Source organism: Opisthocomus hoazin, chromosome 1 (assembly GCF_030867145.1).
Source record: "Opisthocomus hoazin isolate bOpiHoa1 chromosome 1, bOpiHoa1.hap1, whole genome shotgun sequence".
In the NCBI taxonomy this organism is placed as follows: domain Eukaryota; kingdom Metazoa; phylum Chordata; class Aves; order Opisthocomiformes; family Opisthocomidae; genus Opisthocomus; species Opisthocomus hoazin.
Window position 1 is genome coordinate 91,976,011 of NC_134414.1, and position 17,191 is coordinate 91,993,201.

The 17,191-nt window shown below is 40.1% G+C and overlaps 1 protein-coding gene across 6 annotated transcripts in view; it reads right to left on the reverse strand.

The window, feature by feature from the left end:
* Positions 1-17,191, reverse strand: part of MAP7D2 (MAP7 domain containing 2) — an 88,012-nt gene that overhangs the window by 19,363 nt on the left and 51,458 nt on the right. The window contains exons 3-7 of one of the 6 annotated variants that reach the window (XM_075429241.1): positions 14,831-14,994; positions 6,779-6,893; positions 5,773-5,838; positions 3,740-3,850; positions 2,270-2,392 (exon numbers count right to left, since the gene is read on the reverse strand). In XM_075429241.1, the coding sequence (XP_075285356.1) occupies positions 2,270-2,392; positions 3,740-3,850; positions 5,773-5,838; positions 6,779-6,893; positions 14,831-14,994 (579 nt within the window). Of the gene's footprint in view, positions 1-2,269; positions 2,393-3,739; positions 3,851-5,772; positions 5,872-6,778; positions 6,894-7,078; positions 7,341-14,830; positions 14,995-17,191 lie in introns of those variants that run through there. The other 5 variants (XM_075429233.1, XM_075429275.1, XM_075429250.1 and 2 more) reach the window with 5 other exon arrangements.

Genomic DNA, 17,191 nt, shown 5'->3' on the forward strand with positions numbered 1-17,191 from the left:
AACAATTATTTTACTCTTGGTTTTGTTCATATTGCCTTCTAAGATGAAATTTTCATACACATATGGAACAATCAACAGAGTATATGCTTTATTAATATAACAGAAAATAATTGTAACCATGTGACTGCTTCCAATCATAGTCAACTGAAGTCAAGATGGATACTGACTTTGGAAAAGCAGTAATTATGCTCAAATGTAAATGAATTCACATTTTTTTTATTGAGGGAAGTCCTACAAAATTTCTTATGAAGCCTTTTTGTATGCTTCTAAATCTGACTGGACCTGTATATTCTTTGACTGACTTTCCAGCAAGTTGGCAGAAGTTCACAGAATAGTAACAAAAATGTTCAGAAACGTAAATGCTGCTTAAGGATTTTTACTTCAACTGTAAAAAAAATTATGTGCCCAATAACAACCATTTGCCTGAATATCTTGACTCAGAGTGACATTAATAATGCATTGCCCTAGAGAAAGTGTCTTAAATTGAGACTCCTGACTTCTAAGCTTACAGAAAATGCAGGAGCAGAGCAATTTTGACCCAAATCTAACCACATGAGGCACATTATGAGCTCCTGAAAAGGAAGAACCCTCTTTCCTGTTCAGGAAGCTGCTTCTACGGAGAGAACTGCACATCAAATGCGAGAGCTCCCTCAACCCTTTTGCTAGCAATTACTGACAAAATGGTCAATGGCCACCCTGAGTATTGATGCTGTTTGCAATCTGTGCTACAGCCTTGCGAGAGGAAATGACAGGCGGACACTGGTTCGGACAGCTGTTCCCAGAATCAGCACTCCAGTTTCAGCTCAGGGAAACAGCAGTTTGCAGGCCAAATTGCCTTCCTGTCAGACATGCCAGCGTGCTACTTTAAAGATCCTGTGACAAAGAGAGAGATAAAGCTGGGAGCTGACAAACGAGTGGGGAAGGACAGTGGAAGACCCTACTAATTTCCTCAATATCAAATGCAACACAGGAAACAACATCTGTAGGTGGCCCCAGCAATTCACCTCAATTTTAAGCAGAATATACAGATTAATTTCAACTTGGCTTTTGTTCAGTCTTAGCGGTAGTTGATCCCTGAGCAGTAAGAAAATTGGGAATTTTCTCATGGGTCAAGTACTGTATCACAACATTTCTGCTTCCAGATGCTGCTTTTAATGTAGAAACAAGGGAGATAATTTTAGAGCCATTCAGTATCAATGTCCCTATGCACTGCAACAAAGAAGTAACACAAAAAGGAAAGTAGGCTTATTTTGCAATTCATTTTTAAATAGCTTTGTATTAAAAGCACAGATGCAGGACCTGAGCCTATTTCAACCATGGTGTATGAAAATACTCCTCCTGAAGATGATCAGTCTTCTAACTGTGCAACTGGTTTTATCCTGAAAAAATGTTTCCTTTTGCAGACAGGCATTTGGGTGTGAAGTTTCGGGTGAGGTTTTTTTTTGTTTTAATAAAAGTAAAAAAAACAGCTCTTCAACTTTTGTCCTTGTTTCAGCAAACACTATGACCAGGTATAGCTTTATAAGTAGAAACTACTCTGAGTCAGGCACTTGCCTAAGTATTAGTGGGACTGGGAACATTAGTTTTGCAGGTGTTTGCAAAATAAAGGTTTTATCAGACAGCCATTTACAGACAGGAACAGTAAGTATCATCCCTAACTTTCAGTTTCTTAAAGATCAATAATTTCTGGAACTGACACCTTCCTATCAGTGTCTGTTTTTTCCTGGAAGTATCATTTTATACACACATATATATACACACAAATACATATACAGTCACACAGTTAAAGGCAAAAAGGAATTAAACAGCAAAGACCTGGAACCCTGGTAAAAATAATTAAGGCTGAAATCGTGCACTGGGATTTTTGTGCTACATACTATCTGGGTACAAAAAGGGATGACACTAATATATCAAGTAAAGTCTCTGAGAGGTGTCACACACTGGTCTAAAAAACTGGTTCTTAAATGAATATATTCGGTTTTCCATTGGCTTAGGTTTTAATGATTTTGTTGATTCAATTTTCTGTTTGTTTTTTTTTTAATAACTATGTTTTTTTTAAAAAAGCCATTCAGAACCAGACAGACAAGATTATGTGTTTTTTCAAGCTTTTAAACACACTGCTATCAGGAACAACTTGTTTCATCAATCATTTTTGTAGTACTGTGTAAACTGTCATTCGGTTCATAGTACTCCATTTCTTTCAGCAACTACTCAAATGCAACCAAAAACATACCTTAACAGTTTCAAAGTGAGTAATTCACATTTTTACCTGGATTATTGTACTGCTCAGAAAGCATTAATGTACTTCTGCTTCTGGCTAAAGATGACTGTGTGGGAGTCAGCAGTCGAGAAACAATAAAGTTTTCCATTGGACTAAGATGCATGCGGTGAGCTGAAGGATGGGAGCAAATAAAATATAATTTAAAATGCAAAGAAATAAAAACATGTTACATTAAAATAACTGAAGCAAAATGATGAAATAATTAAATGAAATGAAAAAATCTGGAATTGTTTGAGATCTGAAATATTTAAAGATAATTTTAATTCCCTCTTAAAAAAAAAGGGTTCTACTTTCTCCATCATTTCAAATTATTTTCCCATCTGTACAATAAATATAGTAACGTTAAGACTGTGTCACATTTTCCTCTTACACAGAGGCATGTTCCATTCTGCAAAATGGTTGCTTTCATGACTCAGCATGAAAAAGGTTTGCCTTCTTCCCAGCAGAAAAGGTGAAACATTTGGTGTAACAGCGCAGCTACTCACTAATGTGCCAACCATACTGGGACTGCATTTAAAATCTGCAGTCTCACCGCATTATATAAGTCTTATTTACACAATATGTCTGCATTCTTTCCTACTCCATACATATAAGCATCAGCTATAGAAAACAGATATTTATAGATGCTCCTATTACACGCATACATGGATATATAGCCATCTATCATAATAACCTCAATGCTATGAGTTTTCATTAGGCAATTCAGAAGTCACAGTAAGTTTACCTTGTCTTTTCATTCTAGAAACCAGTCTTCAGTGTCACTTATTTCAGCTGATACACTTTTTTCTCATTAAAAGTTTAAAAAAAGAGTTTAAAAAAAAAAAAAGGGCGGGGGGGAGAAGGAAAAGACGACACACAAAAACAAACCAACAAAAAAAAAAAAATCCAAAGAGTTCACAGCAGGATAAATCCTTCAGTCCTCTCTGTAGTGTTTAGTAACCACTAATCCCACAAGATGATCATCTTTTGCTGAGCCTCTCTCGGATCAGGGCTTCAAACCAAATTAAAGGGCTCTACAACTCTGGTCACCAGACTGCAGCCTTCCAGGTGGCTCATCGGACATACTTCGGCCCACAGTACATCCCATGCCTATTGCTGAGCTACGTGTTTGGTTTGCTTGTTTTTCATAATTCGGCTACAAGATCACAAGTTGTACAGTTATAGGAAACTGCTGCAGTCACAGCATGTACTTCCAGCCCTGTTTGCTGGAGGATCAAAAACTGAAAAGGAATCAGTAAAAAACCCCACGGTGTTTGTAGCTGGCCTAGGATCTCCAGCACGGCAGTGCAGTCTTGGGACAGGCTGCAGAACTATTCTATGGTATTAACTTACAACCCCTCAAATATCTGAGTTCTTCTGCATAATAGACATAAGCGAGTTACACAGCTATATGGACAACAAGTAGTGCTTAAGCAGAAGGAGAGTTTATGCTGGTAGGAGACCAGCATATTCACTTGCCTCTGTCAGGGGAATGTGTTATTGCCGCTGTGGAGGCGGAGAGGCGCTTACTGATTGGCGATTCCATTTGCTTTGGCAGATTCATTGTAGAAGCTGAAAGTTTGTCACATGCTGCAGAGAGACGCATTGAAGATATTTGTATTCACATCACAGTGTCGAAAAACTCCCAAAATTAACCTCGCATTTGTACTCGTGGCCCTTGCCACTGATCATGGCACTGAATAAGGAGTAAGATAAGCTATTCCCAACTGCTGGAGGAGAAGCATTTTACAAGACATGCTTTGGGATGCAACTTTTCTGCTTGTGAATTTAACATTCCAGTTTTATGACAGCCTATATTTTATATTGCCACAGACAAATAATTACGTATCAGGTCTGAGAGTGAAGCCATTCTGACACAAGACACTCAATACCAGCACAAGCAGAAAGTTACCTAAGGAAAACAAACCGCACACATGAAAACTCTAAACTCATCTCCATTCCCCCTCGTCTCTACTTTCAGCCTGGAAGAGCTGGGGTACACTTCAGGTGTTATTCTAATACAAAAATGAAAGAACCAACATTTGCACGTTCTCACAATGAGAACTCACTGTTTTAATGACTGATCTGGCAGCAGCCATTTGGCTTTACCCTTTTGTGCTTGAGAATATTTTTGAAAAAAAAAGTGCACTTTTTGGTACTACACCAAGTGCTTTCGTTCTTCTTCTGAATACTGTATGACAAAGTCTGTCTGAGTGCGATACCGACTTCCTACCCTGCCATTTATTCAGCTGAAAAACAGAAAAATGTTATTCAAGTATGACAACACTGTACTAGTATATGACGATCACTGCATGATGCTCAGAAGCTAAAAGCATTGATGTTTTGTCCCTTCAATTTAAATTTTATTTTTCAAAACCAAAAATATTTTTCAGCTAGAGAAGTATATGTGGCCCTAATACTGTAGCCCCGAAGTTACGACATTCCCTGTTACATCCACTGAAACGTTGCCTCAGTGGGGTCTGCAAGATTTGCCCCCACCTACTACAGTAAACACCACAATTCTCTACATCTGCTTTTTTAAAAAAGCAGTATAATGCTCATATGCTGCAAAACATCAGTTGCACATCCAAATCTCTTTGTACATGAGCAACAATTAGCACAAAATTTTGAATCTGTTTGCACAGAAATAATAGTTCTCCAAGATCATCGGCAGATCAACACTTACTGTGCATTCCACAGGAGTAATATCCAAGCCTAGCTCCTCCTTTGGGAGGAGAGAAGGAACCAAGTTCTTAAAAGCACAGGCTGTGTTACGTTTTCAAAATGCCAAGTACATTTGCAATAAAAATCAGAAATCCTATATGTAACCCATTCTTAATTTTGGAGGACTCTACTCCACAGTCCTTTTATGGGAATAATAATTAAAAAAAGATAACTGAACAATAAAAAAAACCCCAACCATGATTGCCTAAACAAAGTTAACTACTTGAGTTTGTTATAAATACCATCTTGGCCAAAATCCCCTTCAGGATGCTGAAAACATAGCATGGGTGTTTATATCAAATTTGCTCGGTCTTAAAATATTGTAGAAAAAGGCCCCTGAGACAGAACAGAGGACTGTTTTGATGAAACTTGGTCTCCATAAAGCATTTTATCTTACTGTGCAACTGAAACTTTTTTCAACAGCACATGTGCCCATGCATGTCCATTAGAACTGTCAAATATATGCATAATTACTTTTACACACACACACAAACACAGAGCACCCGCAGAATTAACAGAGATGAGAATCTGAGCGGCAGAAGTCTACAGGTAGTGAGAAAATCATGAAATGCCTCTACTGTGCTAGAATGAGAGGCATGCACTGCTCCACGATGGCAAAATTAAAGGGAAATTAAAAAGACATTTGGTCCACATCGCTAAGGGTAATGCTGCAGAGTACCAGACTGAAATAATAAACAGTGGTTAGGAAGGACGAGATCAGTGGATGGATTACAGTGATTAGAACAGCTATAAACGAGACACGATGGTATTGTGATTCTCTGAAATACCATTGAAGGAATCAGCAGGAGCAGTAGAGGTCACAGGGTCTGGAGGAAGGGTGTTGGCAGCTAAACCTAGAACAGAGGGTGGGGTATTTTCTGATTCACCTACACAGCAGAGAAATCAGAGCAAAAAGAGGTGAAAGAAATTACTGAATAAGTTGGGAGAGCTGGAATTAAGCATAAACTGCATCACAAAGACAAACTGTTTCTTTCTCAAAGTATAAAAGACTTCTTTTATTATCATATATATTTAATTTCCTGGAAAACTATGATGTGAAACAGAGTTTGCCTTTTTAGAGTTAAGTATATTTAAACAGTGTAAAAGATAATAACTGTCTTATTTCGTCATCACCCAAACATGGATATTTTTCCTCATAACAAAGGTTTATTCAAACCTGACAAAATTTAAATAAATTATATGATTTAAAACAGAAAACATGCATCTTTTTGAAATACAAAAGCAGTATGTAACTGATTATGTAACAAAAAGAATTTGTTCTGAAGCCAAATCAAAAAGAGCAGCAACAAAAAGTATGGGGGGGGGCGGGAAACAAACTATTTTAAACTGCACATGCTGCATAGTCATCTAGAAAATCCTGTCAGGTTTTTAGAAGTACCAAACAAAAAGAGATCATCTTTTGCAAGGCTTAGACAGCACTCGGTCCTTTGGTGAATATTAAATTTGCTAACTGTATGCGTGGGAAGACAATGCGGGGGAAGAGAATAAGGGAGAGAGCACATAGGTTTTAATTTTAGCATTTAGCATCCTCCAAACAGATTCTGGTTACTCTATTAAAATGATCTGCATTCCTAAAGTTAGGAGTGACCTTTCTCCCCAGAAGGTATTAGAGAGAGGAAGCCTGGCAAGCAATTACAAAGCATTTATCCACACCCCAAGGCAGTAGCCCCTACAGTACCACTCTAACTATAAAATGCATCATCCTTACTACCTCCACAACCTCATGCATTTCACACTTCAAGATCTGCAATGCAGGCAGCCTGTTTCACTCACCATCTCTCCCTCCTGAGCCTGCAGCCAGTGCTCCTCCCCACGACCATCGCTTCTGCTTCTGCTCCAGCTGCTGGCTGCGTTCAAGGGACCGACGCATCATGGCTTCTAAACGTTCCTAGTTATATTGGTACAAAATCAGAAACCAAAGCTGAATTAGTTGTTTTAGTTTTTTTCCCCCTCCTTCTCAAAGCATGCTAAAAATATACAGTTTCCCTGTTGCTCCATGCACGATGACTGCAGGAGCTTGTTTGCAATAAAAGAAAAAGGACTGAATAAAGAAAGTACCAGCACACCACCTACCTCCAGATATGTGTATCCTTTGTCTGCGAGCCACTGAGGTCACTAGAGAGGCCTAAGTAAATAACACAGGTTGCATCACTGCCTAGCATCTGCTCCTGCTGGTGAGGCTGCTGCTCTGCTCCGGACTCAATTTGTATAAGAATAATGCTCGACAAGCATTAACTCCTTCTTGTCTATGCAGACCTCAGGATTTTTCTCCATCCCTTTCAGAGCACAGCTAAATTGCTGCAATGCCAGTTGCTCCTCCCAGCCACGCACATAAATGATCACTCCCAACCCAAAGTAGGTTACTTTGAAGGATGGCCAATTTATTTATTTATTTTTACAAAAACTCCCTCCTTTCTTCCACTCTGTTCTTTGAAGTCTAGGCATTTAAGACCTTCTGGGGTCCCCCGCCTTGTGTATTTTTTAGTGCATGCCCAGATCGTGTTATTCTTAGAGATTCTCCCCCCCCATTTTTCTCCAGGGCTCAATGAGTTAGGATTTTCAGATGGGGAAGCAGAAGAAGGGGATTTCCTTCCCTCCCCAAATCCTGCTCTACCTTTAACATACAGCTACGTATGGTCGCCTCATTCCCTCTCCACCACCTCCTAACTCTCACTAAAGGACCTCCACTCGGTTCTGTTCCCACCTCCTTGCTCTGCGAGTTTCTTGGTGGTTTATTGTTCTGACAATGTTCTCTGCACCTTTTCTTTTCCTCCTTTCAAGCAGATCAAACCTGGTTCTTCCCCACTCACCATTCCATCACCTACCGCCCTCTTCCTTTCCTCCTCCGAGTACCTCATTCACATCTGGCAACCCCTTCACCTTCACATTTACTGTGAAAGGTGTCTACTCCTGCTGCCTGCAACTCCTGCCCCAGTGGTTTTTAGCCCTTTGGTCTTCTTACTTACTACCTTTGCTATGTCCTTCTGGTCTAGTACAAAACTCCTAATCTATACACTTCAAACTCCTGATCCTGCAGGTTTCTGTGATTACATCATATCCCCTTCAATTCTATCAATCTTCTGTTCTGTCTCCAATATCTTTTGGTAGCTCAGACCAACTGTGTGGAAAACCTCCCCTGCATCTCTTGGCCAGATAACTTTATCCCACTGATTCATGACTTTGGTCTAGGTTTCCTATTTCCCTTCTCTGCAACATTTTACCACAAAATTTCAGTCTTTGTTCACATATGTTTCCTTCAGTCTCTGCCCTGATGTTGAGCCTGTTGTCTCCAATGGAGCTCCTTCAGCAGATCAGACCCCAACATCAAGCACCTCCAGTAACTATCATGCCTGGAACTTATATGCACATACCTGTAAACTTCGTGGTACCTTCCTAGGGCTCTGCCTATGATCACTGGCTTTCTACAACCCCAGATGCCCTCTCATCATCTTCTGGTTATCTGCAACATACTTTCGTCTCTTCGACCTCGCTGAAGTATCTCTTCTACTGCCATGACTTCCAGTAACTTATTTCTGACCTCATTTTTTCCACCTCATCCAACCCTGCTACCAATTATCCATCAATTTCAACAGTAAGCCACTACACCTTTTTGTATTTAAGCTCTCTCCTCTTAATTTGATTACAAATCACTTGCACCATAAAGAATTCCATTATATTACCCTCTATGCAAAGAGTGAAAAACAGGTAATTCCTGCATACCCTTTCTACCATTCTCAGCTCTCCTGTTCCTGTTATCTTTTGGCCAGATGACCCCCCTTGCTGTTACAATTTCTGCTGCCACGTCCAGGAAGACGATCTTTCAGACATGTGTTTTGAGCTCTCACTTCAGTTTTGTCTGCCTTCTATGACTTTTGCTCACAGTCTGTCAGTTAACGTCACGCAAAGACCACTGAAGAAAGCAGGCAGCTGCCCCCTGTGTCCCGTCCCCCCCCCCAGTTTCCTCCCTTCTGTCTAGCCAGTGCCTTCAGTGTCCAGGCAGGCACGCAAATGCTCTCTCTGCCTCCTCCTTCTTCCTTTTTCTTCCTAAAGAGCAAAAGCATGAAAGTATCACAAAGCTCAAGCACAGCCTCTTCTGCAACAGCACAGAAAAAACCCACAGTTTTGAATACCCTATCACTTCTTGTCTGTATTCCAGTCATAAAAAGCAAGCAATCTTCCAGTGTCCGTAACCAGAGTCGTTCCCCTCTGGGTTTGCTAGAGTCTGTCTCCTGTTACTACCTGATCATGCAATTTTCACATTTAAAACCTGTGCGTGCTGGCTTTGCATCTCCAGTTCATACCTTTCACTTTTAACTTCCTGCCTCTCAACATTAATTTCATTGTTTGAGTCCCTCTTCTGTGCTTACTCTTTCTAAACCTCACCTATTTCATCACCAGTTCTTCTCTGCAGTCTATTTCTTTTCATTACCTTCTACTATGCATCTTGCCCCAATATACCTTTCTACTTACACTCTTTACAAAGGAAAATGACCCTCCCATTTCTTTCTCATTAAAGCACATGCTTATACAGAATGTTTCTTTCGTTCCATACCTAATGAATATTATTATACATTAATCCAAAATGATAAGATGAAAGCAGTCACGTTTCAGTTATCTGGGTGATGTATGTTTGCCGGTTTTTTTAATGCTGCTTGGAGCAAGGACCAGCAATATTCTGTAGATTGCAAATCACAGAATACACTTATACCACCTACTATGAAAGTGCTGTTCTAAGAATAAAACACATGATGAAATAGATTAAAAGATTTAAATGATATTTCATACATACTTGAAAGCCCATGCTACCTACAATCTGAGGGTGAAATCTTTAATTACATGATGTGTAGAGGATCATCCATTTTCATTTGCAAAGAGCCTTTCATTAACGCACTATAGAACATAATTACTAAACCTCGTGAAACCCTGCAGATATAGCTTAGATAAAGAACAATATGAAGGCCATTTTTCACAAAGAAACAATAGTTTTTTAAAAACCATTTTAAGTTTGCACAGGACTGAATTTTAAAACTAAAAAGCCAAGTAAAATAATAGGACACATGGAATCACAGCATAAACTGCTCATACATTAATAATTTGGTTTGTGGCAAAAACTAAACAACAAGATCAAGCATTCCTTTACCAGCAAACAATGTGCAAATCCTTTCCTGTCTATGTTATATAGAGGAAGTACCTTCTTAAAAACATATCAAACTATCCATGTGATCCTCTTTTGGGAATTCTAACAGCTATAGACAGAGGAAACAATCTCTGCACTAAAGATATCGTGAGCTTCCACAAAAACTATAATGCACAAGCTTTCGCACGCAGGTTAAATTAAGAATGGAATAAAATCATAAAAAGACAGCCATCTACTGCTAGTATCCAAAATATACATGTTACTTTCCAAAATCCATACAGTTATTCATCCAGATTTTCCTCAGACTACACAACAGAACAAACATTTGCACAATCTGAATTAAAAAAAACAAAAACACAAAAGGAAAACCAAACCCCCAAACCAACAGTAAGAATACAAGTAATTTGACTGAAGTACTTTCCTTTTTTCTATGTAAAACACGACACTGATATGAAAATAAGCAAAAAATTTATTTTACAAGTATTCTGACTCAAAATAATTTGTGCAAGAAATTCTGAACAACCTCCCTTCTACCTACAATACAAACATCTAAGAGCCCAAAAAAACCTCTTCCTCTTTATATATTCATCAGCACCGTAGCTAAGTAGCTCACTGGTTCATCATATTATCAGTCGGCTTCATCTTCTGAGTGGCTCTTCCACATGCAAAACAACAGCTCTTTCGCTGCTATTTAAAGAACACATTAAAAAGCAATATGGTATTTTTACATTTAACGACTTCTTCTGAATAGAATTCATTTCTACTCTCAACCTATTACAATTACGGGTGTGTAGAAAGGCACACTTTATTCAGGGTCTGAGCATCAAAGCACAACATGGCACAAATGAAGGCTCTGCGTTAAGGTACACGGAGAGCTGCAGCAGCAAGTAAGGCCAGAGGGGGAGCAGAGGACGGTCAGTGTCATAATAAGGACTAAACTCTTCTCGTGTCCACTGCACAGCAAATTAAGAGACCGCTTGCACACCAATCTCAGTTTGCAGCAAAATTTTTGTATTGTGCAGCTCAGTATATGAACTGCCAAAAGATGTTTGGAAAGCAGTTATTTCCATATATTGTAATTTAAAAAGTAATTAACTTTGAATTATAATATAGTAAGTAATTAACACCAACATCTGGAGAGTTTTTCACTCTCTTGTGTTTAAGTGCATACTTTTTACAAATGTAACGAACAGTGCATGTGCACCAAAACAATCTCTCCAGTGCTGCAGGATATTCTTTTCCATTTAGCAGCTGTTACATCATTCTTTCAAGTCTCAGTGCTGGATTAGATTTGATGCTGTCTAGCAGTAGCAGTTTATTTAAACGTTAGTATACTGGTAGGATCAGTACTAATTTTATCAATTTCCTTCTTAACAAAATCTGACGGTTTTATTAAAAACAGGTCTTTGCCTAGATGGATGCTATTGGTCTCATCCACACTACTATCCTTGACATGGCTCATACAAGTGATGTTCATACTGTCTTATGGAATACAATAGCAACAGAAGAACACAGCTTCTGCAGAGACTTCCCAATACACTGTGTTCAGCTGGACACTTGTTTGCAAGGTATTTCCAAAGTCACATGTGAAGTTCAAGACAGGGATAGGGAAAAAAAATTCATTTATCAGAATGAGGACCAGTATTGCTTTTATCCAGTCCCAATGTCACTGGCTACTTACTGTTGAAAGCAACTCTAAAAGCTTCTGTTGAACAACATGCTTCTTTCCTCAAGGCTCAGGGACTGCTTTTACTAAAGGAAGCAGGCAGCCTTAAAAGGAATATGGAGGGAAGAGCGGTGCTACTGAAGACCTCGACAGATAAGAAAGGTGCAGTCAATGTAGACAGGATGATTTTCAGACACATTTATTCGGCTCCTGTCTGAGGAATTGGACACACTTCCACTGGGCTCTGCAACAAGCTCTGGCTGTCCCACAGGAGAACTCTGCCAGAACACCTCTATTTCCATTAACACAGGCTTAAAAACCACCATCTCTTATCTGGCACCGTAGAGAGGAAAAAGTATGCAAAATAAATCAAACTTTAGCCACCTCCTCTTTGAGAAGTCCTTTGCATGCAAAACAGCCAAGCAGAGAATGCTGTGATGTAGTAAGCAAACAAGCGCCCCCAGATTGTTAAGTCATTATTCTCTCAAACTTTTACAGATGCAACAACGATATTTTCTAGAGAGAGATTTATATAACCTGTTCCCATACAAATATGCACTACCTTCTGCTGTGTTTAAAAGCAAGGTAAAAAGACTTAAGGAAGATAAAGGACAACCAACAAGGCAGAGAGCAATGAAGAAAATCTCACTACTTGGCACTTCAGATACTTGATCAGAAGGTAAAATGCTGCTCCAGTCCCCACCCAGTGTAAACCAGTGTTAAAAGAAGAAACGCTGAGGACATGCTGCAGTATACTGGCTCACTGGCCAGGGCACAACCCTCCCCTAGGTGTGGCAAATAGAGGTTCAAAGCTTTTCCAGTAAAGCAGGCCTCAAATGTCCAGATTGACTCATGAGCAGTGAGTAACTTGTGATGCTCAGGGAGCTGCAACTTCATCACCATCCTTACTCAGACCTCCACTGCTACTACACATACAGCGTTTGAGGGCCTCATCAGAAGAGCTGGCGAGGGGGAGGATTTGGCAGATCCTTTAGTAGAATTCAAGTGGAATTCGAGAAATGTGGGAACGACAAGTGACCATGAAGGAAAGGCAGGAGGTGGTGGTACCTCCTTTTCTCAATTTCCTTCTTCCCTCATCCTCCCCTGTTCTGTAGATTATTCCCCTCTGTATCCTCCCCTGCTTCAGAGGTTCCTGGATTTTTCCTCCCACCAGGTCTAATCCATCCCCAAAAAAACAAGCACTCTCTCCTGTCCTCCTGCCCACATAGCCTTCCCCCAGGTTCCTCAACCTGGAGGAAGGAAGGAAAGCAAAGGGAAAGGAGCCAGGCCTGAGCCTGCCTTGGCGCCCAATAGGCTTTGGACAGTTTAGGCTTGAAGGACCAGCTCGGCGAACAGAGCTAGGAGTGGTATTCATATTATGACCAAATGCTTGGAGGCAGCAAGCCTTTCTCACCTCTAGAGAAGTCTCCCATCACATGTACATGGTGCTGTGGAGCTTAACAGGCTTGCTCATGCCTGGGAGAAACATCTGTGTGCTCAGCCTCTTCTTACGTCCAGCTCCGGGCAAGTGCAGGAGGCCATTACTGGAGAAGGGGTCCCCACTGAACAGACCTTTGAGTCTGACCTGGTACAGCCTCCCTTATGTCTGACAACCCTGCTCCGGCTTCTCCAGCACAGGCAAACCACGCAAGCAGTTCCTCACTCTTCCTACACACCTCTCCTCCTCCCTGCCCACCTCCTGTGCAAATTTTGAGGACAGGTTTTTGGAAGTTTTTGTACTTGCCACCTTCCCTTACATCCCCCATAACAGGGATCAATTTTGCTTAGCTGCAAAAGGTTATCACAGCGGGAAATACTGGAAAGGAGCACATCAGGTCAATAACGTTACCACAGAAGGAGAGAGATTTCCTTACCCTTTGTTTCTGTTTTTGTCATTTTTCTTAACAAAATCTGAAACAAACTACATGACACAATTTTTTAAAATAAATTCTTGGCTGTTATGCAGAAGCCACAGTCAGTGTGTTACAGCTGAAATAGGAATGGCAGGATATAATTTTCTCTTCAAGTTAAACTGAAAAATGAAACACACAAAAAAAATTAAGTGGGCAGCAGCATGTTATTCCGATCCCATGCAGAAGTGTTTTACCACTTTTGCAAAGATATTTTGATTAAAAGATGGGAGGGAGAAAAACAAAGGAAGGATAACAACTGCAGATTTCTAGAGCTTTTTTTATGTAGGAACCAGAGAAATATCTCCTCTTGGCTTTTTTTTTGTTTAAAAAAAACAAAACAAAACAACACTGCCCCCTTTTCCAAAAATCATTAATTCTTTATCAGTTGCAGTAGCAACGCTGGTGTTTCCTACAGAATGTCATGCAGGGAGACACGCACACTGCATTCAGAGATCTGCATCAGAAGCTGTCTCACTAGAAAAAAAATGAACTTTAAATGATATTAGCCAGCAGAGGAGAAGAGAGAAAGGGTACGAAGATGCTTCAAAAGATATGTGATTAATTCTGTTCCATGCTAGAATTTTAAACCAGACTAGATTCTTCACTGCTTTAAGTAAGAATTTCTGATTTTATGTTACTGAGGAAAACCACAACATTTTCATAAATATTACTGTCCATGAAACTGAACAAAAGAAAACAGTAAGAAAAATCTTGCCAGTTTACAGAAACACTCATCTTTCAAAGCTCCCTTCTGGAAAGCTGGTGCTTTATCGTCTGACAGTCAAAGTCCCAGATATGTGAACATAATAGATGACTATTCCGTGAGATCACACAAAATTCAATGGACAAAAAAAGCTTTGAAAGATGTTTTTGATGTACAAGGACCAGCAGAGCATTCATAGCTGTGGTGGTGTGTGGTTGCAGTTCCTAAAGTAATGCCCACATGTGTTTGGGTCAAAAAAAAAAAACCCCAAAACAAAAGAAAACAAAACAAAACAAAAACACCCGCAAACAAACCAGAAATCAACATTTAATGCATGTCAATATTCAGCTATGTTTAACGCTACCGTACAGAGTTGCTCGGCTGTACATTTCCCAGTGGGCCTTACCTCCTCCTCTTTAAGCTTTTGTCTCCGTTTTTCTTCAACAGCTGCTCTCTTCTGCTCCTCTCTCTGCCTCTGTTCCTCCAGTCTTCTCCATCGTTCCTCCACTTGCTTTTCATATTGAAGTTTTGCTCTTCTCTCCTTCTCCAGTATCTGCTGTTCCCTAGCAGCTTACATAGAGAAAAAGTTGCATTTCACTTTACACAAATTTTCTTCTGCTTTAAAATTATTTGATACAATGACACACTAGAGTAAAACAACAAATACAAGTACACAGGGTTTTAGTCCACTAAGATAAAAAACACAGTGCACAGAAGTGCTGGAATTCTTAGCAAATCTAAATGATTCGCTCAATAAATAAATAGGGAAGCCCTTTGTACACAAGGTGACAGTTTATGCCCCCTACCTGTGTAAAAACAGTGTACAGATTAATTAACTACTCTTTTTTGTTTATGTTTCAAATCCCTCTGTATCTTAGAGCCAAATCCTTTTTTTCAGACATAACAAATGTTCCCAGTAGGTTTTTAAGTGAATCAGCTATACACATTGAAGCAAAATCCCATGAAAGTTCTTTAAAACTATACTTCTCATTATAGGGCTGCCTTCAAAATACATGCATGAAAAATAAAACTGTTCATTAAACTTTCTACAGAGCTTTGAAAATACACTACTCTGTTCAGAATTTGGTGCTACATCATTATCCACTTCTGCCTCTCTGCATAAAATGTATTTATTTCTGTTACTGAGAGTTTGCTCAGTTGTTTATTCTGACCAGCATCATAATCATCTTCTTGAGGCATTAGCTTGTTGTTACAGAAATTCAGACTGCAACATGACACACAGGACTGTTGCTTCAGGTTTACATAAGAGAACACGTAGCAGAAGCTAACACAAAGAATCATGAGGAAAAATCCACTTCTCATGCAAGTGTGTTCCATAAAAAGCAGGACAGAGGAGTTCAGTAAGCATGCCCACATACACGCAAGTCTGTAATGTCCCATACCAACACACACACAAGCAATACCAAAGAAGGAATATTCTCAACATTGTTAGGCTGAGAACTTGAAAATGAGGGAAAGCCAGAATTAACACTGCTTATACAAGAGCTAGTCCTTCATCCTGCTCACCTGTTCAGCATCAGTCTGTTTTTTCAGCTGCTGTTTCCTTGCCCAGCAAACTTTCACCCTCCAAACTCAGTGTCTTCCCATCAGTGCTAGACTCTTGCTCAGCCACCTAAACTGCCTCTTCTCAGATCAGCCTTTTTCCCCTCAGCTCTTTACCCGCAGGCTCTCTAACCACAGCCGTGGCCTTCAGTCCCTTCTAGCCCCTCTCCTTCCCCAAGTCCCTGGTTGAAAGCCAGTCTCCCCAACACTAGATCCTCTTCCAGCAGTTGCATTTCTTTCCCTTGAATACTTGATCCTTGTAAGATACTTCTTCCTCACATCCAACCCACTTTACAGAACACCTTCTACCTTCTTCTTTTTAAAAATACAGTTGATAATGTCTTCCCCTTCTGGCTTACTAGAAATCACTGTTTTTACCCCTCCTGTAGGACAGAGCAGTATGAGAGGGGTCAGTGCTGCAGGTGAGCTTGGACTCATAAGCATGAAGAATCAGACTTGTCAACAGATAGTTACAGACAGTGGAAGAGAAGTGACCAGGCGCTAACTGTTACTGACTACAAGTCATGACAAGTAGAACAGGTGAAAACAGCATGCTGGAGTTGATCACAACCAAAAATAAAGTGAGGTGTCCAGGGACTGTGCCAAGATTACGTTCTGAGTAAGCAGGTGAAACTACAGGTGAAACCTGGGACTGATCGTAGACAGAGAAGCAAACCATTCTGTCATCATGGACATATATACAATTCTTGTTCCTAAACTTCGGGATACTAAACCACTGATTAACAAGTTTTGGCTTTGATGAGAAGGTTATTCTATATTGCTGCAAAGTACCTGCTGGCTGCATAAAGATTTGTCCTTCTGGGAAACTCACTGCTTTTTTCTGTACTTCTGAAAGAAACTTGCTGCAGACAAACAGCTGCTGTGGTCAAAACCCAGAGCTACCCACTCTAGAAATGGCCTTAATCCTAAAAAAAGTACGTTTCCAGAAGCCACATGACATCTGGAGACAGGAACTGTACCCAACACCTTTCAAATCCTCTGGGCAAACCACCCCCAGATTCTCCAGCTTTAGTTTCCCACTCATCTCCTCTTCTGCTTTTTAATCCAAGTCCTTTTCAATCTACCCATCATGCAGCCAGCAAAAAAGGGGATAATCAAGAGGACAGAAGAGATAGTCTGGACTGAGTATACCTGGAAGAGATGTAAGCTACAACACAGGCTGGTGCATGTGCCACACAGACAG